At 55.8% G+C, this 7,523-nt stretch overlaps 1 protein-coding gene across 1 annotated transcript in view; it reads left to right on the forward strand.

The window, feature by feature from the left end:
• TXNRD2 (thioredoxin reductase 2) overlaps window positions 1–7,523 on the forward strand; it is a 34,864-nt gene that overhangs the window by 2,525 nt on the left and 24,816 nt on the right. Inside the window, exon 3 of the mRNA XM_008592951.1 lies at window positions 1,475–1,649. Within this exon, the coding sequence (XP_008591173.1) occupies window positions 1,475–1,649 (175 nt within the window). The remainder of the gene's footprint in view (window positions 1–1,474; window positions 1,650–7,523) is intronic.

The following is a 7,523-nucleotide window of genomic DNA, read 5'->3' on the forward strand; positions in this document are numbered from 1 at the left end:
AAGCAGCTGTGGCCAGCCTCACTGCTGGCCTGTGCAAGCCCCCACAGTGTCCAGGGGAATTGGCCCCCATCTGTAGCCGGGTGGGAGGACTCTCTGCCCTCAGGTCTGTGCCAGCACCACTGCCCCCGCATTTCTTGGTGGGGAACAGAGTTTTCACCCCCTGCCCCAGCTCTCTGGTGGCAGAGGTGGGAGGGTGGCCACACTCGAGGGGGGCTGGTGGGAGCGGAGGGCCATCTGGTTGGGCCGGAGCAGAGCCCACAGGAGATGAGGGTGCTTCTCTGACCTGGGTTTGAGTAAAGACTTAGTTCATTGGCATCTAGAGGGAAATCCACAGGTTGAGCACATCTTTACCTGAGGGTCCAGGGTCTGAGGATTTGGAGCCAGGCATGGCTCAGCCTCCAGCTCCACAGGGTGAGATGACCTGGGCATGGGCACCCCACCTTCTCCTCCAGACAGAACCCTCTCAGGCCCTCACCAGGGCCTTTGAGAGCTGGGCAGGTGAGAGGGCTGTGCAGGACACACTGGGCAGCGGACAGAGGGGGCTGTGGGCAGGGCGTGCTGGGCAGTGGACAGAGGGGGCTGTGCAGCTGGACCGAGACCGGAGAGGCAGAGAAAGGCTGTAGGGGGAAGCCTGTGCCCAGGGAGGAGGTGGCATGATCAGAGCTTCAGGAGGATGCACAGTGCCCACAGATAGGCCAAGGGGCAGTGGGCCTGCTGTGCACTGAGCAGACCCTGTAGTCCCCCTCGGAGACCAGGATGGATGCTGGAGGGACAGCCACTGCATGCCAGCCCCTCTGCCTGGATGACCGGGCACTGTCCCAGACGGGCAGGGCTGCTCACCCCACCAGATGTCAGAGACTTTAAACGTGACTGTCTAGTTCCTCCTGAAAGAAGCAGCTGTGGCCAGCCTCACTGCTGGCCTGTGCAAGCCCCCACAGTGTCCAGGGGAATTGGCCCCCATCTGTAGCCGGGTGGGAGGACTCTCTGCCCTCAGGTCTGTGCCAGCACCACTGCCCCCGCATTTCTTGGTGGGGAACAGAGTTTTCACCCCCTGCCCCAGCTCTCTGGTGGCAGAGGTGGGAGGGTGGCCACACTCGAGGGGGGCTGGTGGGAGCGGAGGGCCATCTGGTTGGGCCGGAGCAGAGCCCGCAGGAGATGAGGGTGCTTCTCTGACCTGGGTTTGAGTAAAGACTTAGTTCATTGGCATCTAGAGGGAAACCCACAGATTGAGCACATCTTTACCTGAGGGTCCAGGGTCTGAGGATTTGGAGCCAGGCATGGCTCAGCCTCCAGCTCCACAGGGTGAGATGACCTGGGCATGGGCACCCCACCTTCTCCTCCAGACAGAACCCTCTCAGGCCCTCACCAGGGCCTTTGAGAGCTGGGCAGGTGGCCAGGTCCCCTCTGCCACACCATCAGTAGCAATGTTCTCATTGCCACTGGTCCTCATGGCATGTCCTCTTGTGATTTGCAGCAAATGTCTTCCTTGGTCACGGAGCACATGGAGTCTCATGGCACCCAGTTCCTGAGGGGCTGCATCCTCTCCCGTGTCAGGAGGCTCCCGGACGGCCAGCTCCAGGTTACCTGGGAGGACCAAGCCTCTGGCAAAGAGGACACAGGTGCCTTTGACACTGTCCTGTGGGCCATAGGTAAGGGTGCGTCGAGTCGCACACACTCTCTGGTCTCCTAGAGGCCCACGGAGACCGACAGAACCGAGTCCCTTGCAACAGAAATCTTTGTTCCCCTCCCTTCTCATCACCTCCTGGGGCTCCCCCAGCCTGCCGGCTCCCAGGTGAGCTGGCCGCTACCTGGCGCACCTCCCGTGGGGACGGCGCCCACTCCTGGCCACGCTCATCTTACATTCCGGAGCACACTGTCTCTGTTTCTTTCTCCACTGCCATGGGACGTTCTGGAAAGAAACCAAAGGAGACCTAGGTGGTGTCAGCCAGGTGTGGTCATTTGGGAAAGACTAGTTAGTCCTCCTGGCTTTCCCTGTGTCTTGATAGATTGTTGGTTAAAGTTTTAGCACATAAATCCTCTACATTTCCTACTACGTTCAAGCCTTGGTATATTTTTTTCTTTAGCAGATTAGATATTTTACACTATATCTTTTAAAACAAAAGTGTTGTTTTTAACAAAAAATGATATGGACCTTAATTATTTTAAATTGTGGTAACACATACGTGACATACACATCTTTAAGTGGACATTTCAGTGGCATTAAGTCCGTCACGCTGGTGCGCGGCCATCACCGCCACCCAGCTCCAGAGCCTTTTCATCTTCCCCAGCTCCGTCCCTGTTACACACTCATTCCCTGTCCTCCCTCCCCCCAGCCCTGGCCCCCACCATTCTACTTTCCATCTCTGTGAATCCGATGGCTCTAGGGACCTCGCACATGTGGTATCATACAGTATTTGTCCTTTTGTGACTGGCTTATTTCACTCAGCACACTGTCCTCAAGGTTCAGCCATGTTGCGCGTGTGTCAGAATTTCCTTCCTTTTTAAGACTGAATAGTTTTGTTTATCCGTTCACCTGTCGATGGACACTTGGGTAGCTTCCACCTTTGGCTCTTGCAAATAATGCTGCTGTGAACACGCGTGTACATAGCTAGCTGTTTTTTACATATAAATGACACGGATTTTTTACTAACCAGCCTTCTCCTGGCTTCCAGTACTACCCAGTTTGTTGCTTTGGGCTCTGTGGGTCATCACATGCTAGGAGCGAGCATCTCCCGGGCCTTTCCAGAAGTCACACTTTGAAGGTTTCCAAAGGCAGCATCTAGTGATGGGGCGGAGGCTTGGAGCCTCTCCTGGCCAGGCATGGGCTGGCTACCCTCGCCGCGCATGGTTCTGGTCTCTTCTTTCTGTTCTCTGTGAGGCTCAGATCCAGTTTTCCAGGGGAACAAAGGCCACCTGGGTGTGGCTGTGCAGGAGGAGCCTGCTGCCCACCTTGCTGGACACACTGCCTCTCCCTGGTGGGACCCCCTGAGGAGAAGGGTAGAGAGCAGACCCCTGCCCAGGGTTTGGGCCCATCTGAGGGAGGCCAGGACGCAGTGGCCACTGCACGCGGGCTCCCGTGTAGAGGGCTGCGGGTCTATCGGTGAGGGTGGTGTGGCACACCTGCTGAGTACCAGCGTCTTCTGGTTTTGGCTTCTAGTTTTCCTAACTACCCTGTGGACTTGCATGTTGGCAGTGGGAACGATCAAGGTGTTGCTTTCTCTTCAGTATTTCTAGTTCCCTGGTCTCCCTGCACTGAGCCTGGTTTTTGGTGCCCCTCATGAGCCCAGGCTCAGAGCCAGGATCGCCATCAGCAGCCTCGTCTGGCTCCACATCAGTGAAGCCCGAGTTTACTCATAGTGAGGGGGCCCAAGGCACTTGTCCTAGCTCTGCTGGCCAGAGTGCCAGAGTCCCCTGAGATGGCTCCCAGAGCAACAAGGTTGCAGAGCAACATGCTTCTGAAAAACCTGTCAATTTTTCCTGAGTTGCTCGGAATGAATGGAAATCAGCAATGGAATCGAATCCGGAGGAGCGGGACCCTTGGCTTTTGTGCAGTGGGCGCAAGAGCAGACTGATGAGCGAGGCAAGGATCTGACTCGCTGGTGTGAATTTAGTGCCTCTTGACCCAAAGTTGATGAGTTATCAAAGGAAATGTTCTTGGTCAAATTGTGAAAATTTATTTTAAGTAAGTTCATTACGATCATCACTGTGAAAGATTAGGCAACATTTGAGACCCAGAAATGTACTGCTGTTTACTGTCATAACCTCCATTCTAAATGATGATGTGGTGTGTTTCTCCCCCCGACCCGCACCCCAGTCCTCCGCCTTTGTCCCCTGATGTCTCCTCATACCCTGCTTCTACAGGTACAGGCTATTGTCCTGCCTTTGGACCATGGGTGGCTGTGCAGCCAGACTCATTGGCTGAACCCATCATGATGGCAGCGGCTCATAGGGCCAGGCTGTGCCATAGGGAAGCCTGGGTCCCCCCAGTTTCCAGGTAGGGCCCTGGTGGGTGAGAGGCAAGGCCCTTGCCCAGTGGAGCTGCCGTGGCACGTACTTACACCCACCCTCCTCCACTGGGAGTCCGTTTTATTTTTTGTGTTTTCAAAAAGGGCATCCACCAGACAGTCTGCCAGGCTTGATTGATGCTCAGGGTGGAAGCTTTTCACAGTCCTTGGCCTTTGACCTTGCTTCCCAGTGGTGGTTTCTGGCACGCCTTCTGGGGGGCGGGGGCTGCACAGGCATGTGCTGACTTTGCTGCTAGTTCCCAGCCAGGTTTTGTAAACATTCAGGAGCCACTTCCCAGTTTAATAACCAGGAATGTTCTCTGCTCGTTCACACGAATAAGCCTTTAGCCAAGCATTATTTGTACCTCCAAGAGGTAAAAATAAAACACCCTGGGGGGCTGTACAGCCAGCTCCACCACCGTCTCCTTGGATTGTGCTTCCTGTCCTGAGCAGCGAGCATTGAGTCTGCACAACCTGGGCTTTGATGGGTGTTTAAACACAGAAAAGAGAAGGAGGCCCTCGTGCCCCTGAAGACACACACGGAAGGGGCCTGGGTGCTGCACGGAGCTCCTGTGTGGGGCCGAGTTCCAGTCCTGCCTGGCTGCCCATGTGCCCAGCCAGGACAGTGGACGTTGGCATCGCGAATGATGGGCCCTGCTGTCTGGAAGCTGAGGAGGACTCTTCCTCGGCACAGCCTTGATCTCCACGTGGTGGATTAAACACATTAGCAGTTAAAGCAGTTAATTGCTGTGCAGGGGGCCCCCGTTCATTGTTTGTCTGTGAATCACCCGCCCACACCAGGTGTCTCAGATAATAGACTGGGAACTTCAGCGAGGAGGATTTCCTGTCTGCAGATGTGCCGATTACGGCGCTGAGTGAAGACAGTCAGCCTGCACCGCCACAGGCTCGATTTCGCCTGCAGAGTTAACCAGTTGTGGCCTGAATCCCGGCCGTCTGCGGGAGCTGGACGGGCCAGGGTCTGAGCAGATGCCTCTCAGTGCAGACACTTCTAAGTTCTAGCTGAGCTCAGATTTGGTTTTAAAAAATGGACAGGGTTTGGGCCGGCCCGCGGCGCACTCGGGAGAGTGCGGCTGGGAGCGCAGCGTCGCTCCCGCCGCGGGTTCGGATCCTATATAGGAATGGCCGGTGCGCTCACTGGCTGAGCGCGTTGCGGGCGACACCAAGCCAAGGGTTGTGATTCCCTTACCGGTCACGAAAAAAGACCACCAAAAAAAAAAAAAAAAAAAAATGGACAGAGTTCCTCTGGAGCACAGCCTTGGGAAGACCAGAGCTGGGATTGTCACATGCCCCTTAGCATCCCCAGCCCCCCAGATGGTTCTGCTTCTGTCTTGGGGCAAAGATGTTGAGGACTCCAGCACATCTGTCCCTGGGCCACGGGAGTCCCCCAGGCCTGTGTGCTCCCTGGAAGGAAGCTTGCCTCCAGCCCCCAAGGAGCTTCCCCAGGTAAAAGACACCGCCATCGGGACAGCCTGGGGGGTCCCTGGTAGGCACTGGGGGTCACAGTGAGCAGCCAGAATCATGTCATGTTAAAGTCCAGGGGCTCAGGCATTCATTCAACAAATACTCAGCCCAGCTGCATCCTGAGGCCTGTGTGACAGCTGTGTGCCCCTGCCCCTCGGGGCTCACAGTGGTGGGTGGGGCCTGGGCTCATTGAGAAGGGGCAATTCAAGCAAAAAGGAAAAAAGAAGATAACAAGTAGAAAAAAAAGCCTCAAGGATCTGGCTCCAGATTCCAAAGGTGTGGGACCCTTTCTGTGCCTGGCCCAAGGTGCAGCGCTGGGCAAGCAGCAGGCCTGGCCCTGTGGGAGGAGCTGGTCTGGCGGCCACATGCCCCTTGGGCCGATCACCCAGGCTGTCCACGTGGGCCTGCATGTGAGGTTCCGCCTGCCTCGCAGGGATGCTTCCTTTACACCCTGGTTGCGTGTGTCTGGATCGCAGCCCCTCACTCACGCAGCCGTACTCCCGCTGACACTTAAATCTCACCTCATTACACGGATTGTCCTTCCTTGGTGGGAACATGTGCTCCAGGCAGGCGTGAAATTGGAGGGCATGGCCATCACAGGATGAAAGAAGCGTGTGACACTGCACGCGGCCGGCCGTCTGTGCATCCCTGTGTCCAGCAGAGCAGGTAGTAATGACCGCTGGCTGTGCTCAGGGTGGTTTTCGTCCTTCAGCCTTCTCCGGCCGCTCCTTGGGACCAGGCCAGCTGGATGAGCCCTGTGGCTGGGCCGCCTCCCCGGGCCAGTGGCAGCAGCCGGGAAGACTCCCAGGGTGATCAGAGGAGGGCTGGCCCTGCCCGGCTGCTCCGAGTGCTCTTAGGGGCCAGATGCTGCCCCTGCCACCACCGCAGGCCCCCGCGGCATCCCAGACGGTGGGGGGTGGGCAGGAGGCAGCTCCCAGGGCCAGAGGTTTCCCTGCTTCCTGAGCTTCACTCACAGTTACACAGGAGGAAGCGAGAACTTCCAAACGGGAGTACCTGGGATTTTAATGGCCTCATTGTTTGCAGAAAATACGGCAGAGCGTCTGGAATCTATTACCTGAGAAGCTCTTATAAGGCAAGAGTGTTGTGAAGATATCTGTAAGTGAATGAGAAAAGGCAGGAACTGGCAATTCCCAGAAGAAGCACGGTTAATAAACACGTGGGCAGAAAATACTTGATTTTGCTCGTGGGCAGAAAATACTTGATTTTGCTCGTCATCACCGAAGTACGAAGTACAAATTAAAACCGCATGAGAGAGACCACTGAGCTGCTGCCTTCTCTGGGGAAGGNCAAATCTGCCTCTCTGTGGGTTTCTTTCCCTTTTTTGGAGAGGAAGACAATGGACGTTCACGGGGCTCTTCCTATAGGCCTGGGCCAAGGAGGTGGCCACGGCCTTTCCCATGACTGCGTGGCCCTGGACAATGCACCGCTGCTCCTGCAACAGCGATTTCAGCTTGGCAGCCGCCATTTACCTCAGCCTAGCTCACTGTCGTGCTCACCCATCACAGAGGCCAGGCCAGACCAGCGTGAGGCAGTGCCCCACACTTGGCTCAAGTGACAGCTTGTACCCGTGTTCAGCGTTGTGTCCATCCCCTCAGCCATCTGACCCAGGGCAGCCTGCCTCTGTACTGACAGTTGTCAGGCCAGGTCTTTTTACCAAGTCAAGTTTAGTGTTTGTGGTTAGAACATAGTGGAAACTAATTTAAAAAAACAAAAAACTTAGTGAAAACTCTTCTAGAAATAAGTGGGCACCATTTAGACGTGTTAACATGTGCCATCTAAATTCTGCAAGTGACACTTGGAGCAGCCAACCAGCAGGAGAATTATATTCATGTGAATAATTCTTAAGGCAATGCTGACCACCCACCACCGAGCACACTCCTTCCTGGTGGTCCTGTGGGCCTGAGCTCAGGGCCCCGCACACTGAAAGGCTGGCTGGGTTTCAGAAGATGCCGTGAGCTTATTTTGTGCATCGTCAGTGGACACAGGAAGCTTGAATAGGAAAGGCCTGTGTGCTCC

The sequence above is a fragment of the Galeopterus variegatus genome, unplaced genomic scaffold, assembly GCF_000696425.1.
Source record: "Galeopterus variegatus unplaced genomic scaffold, G_variegatus-3.0.2 Scaffold8525, whole genome shotgun sequence".
Classification (NCBI taxonomy): domain Eukaryota; kingdom Metazoa; phylum Chordata; class Mammalia; order Dermoptera; family Cynocephalidae; genus Galeopterus; species Galeopterus variegatus.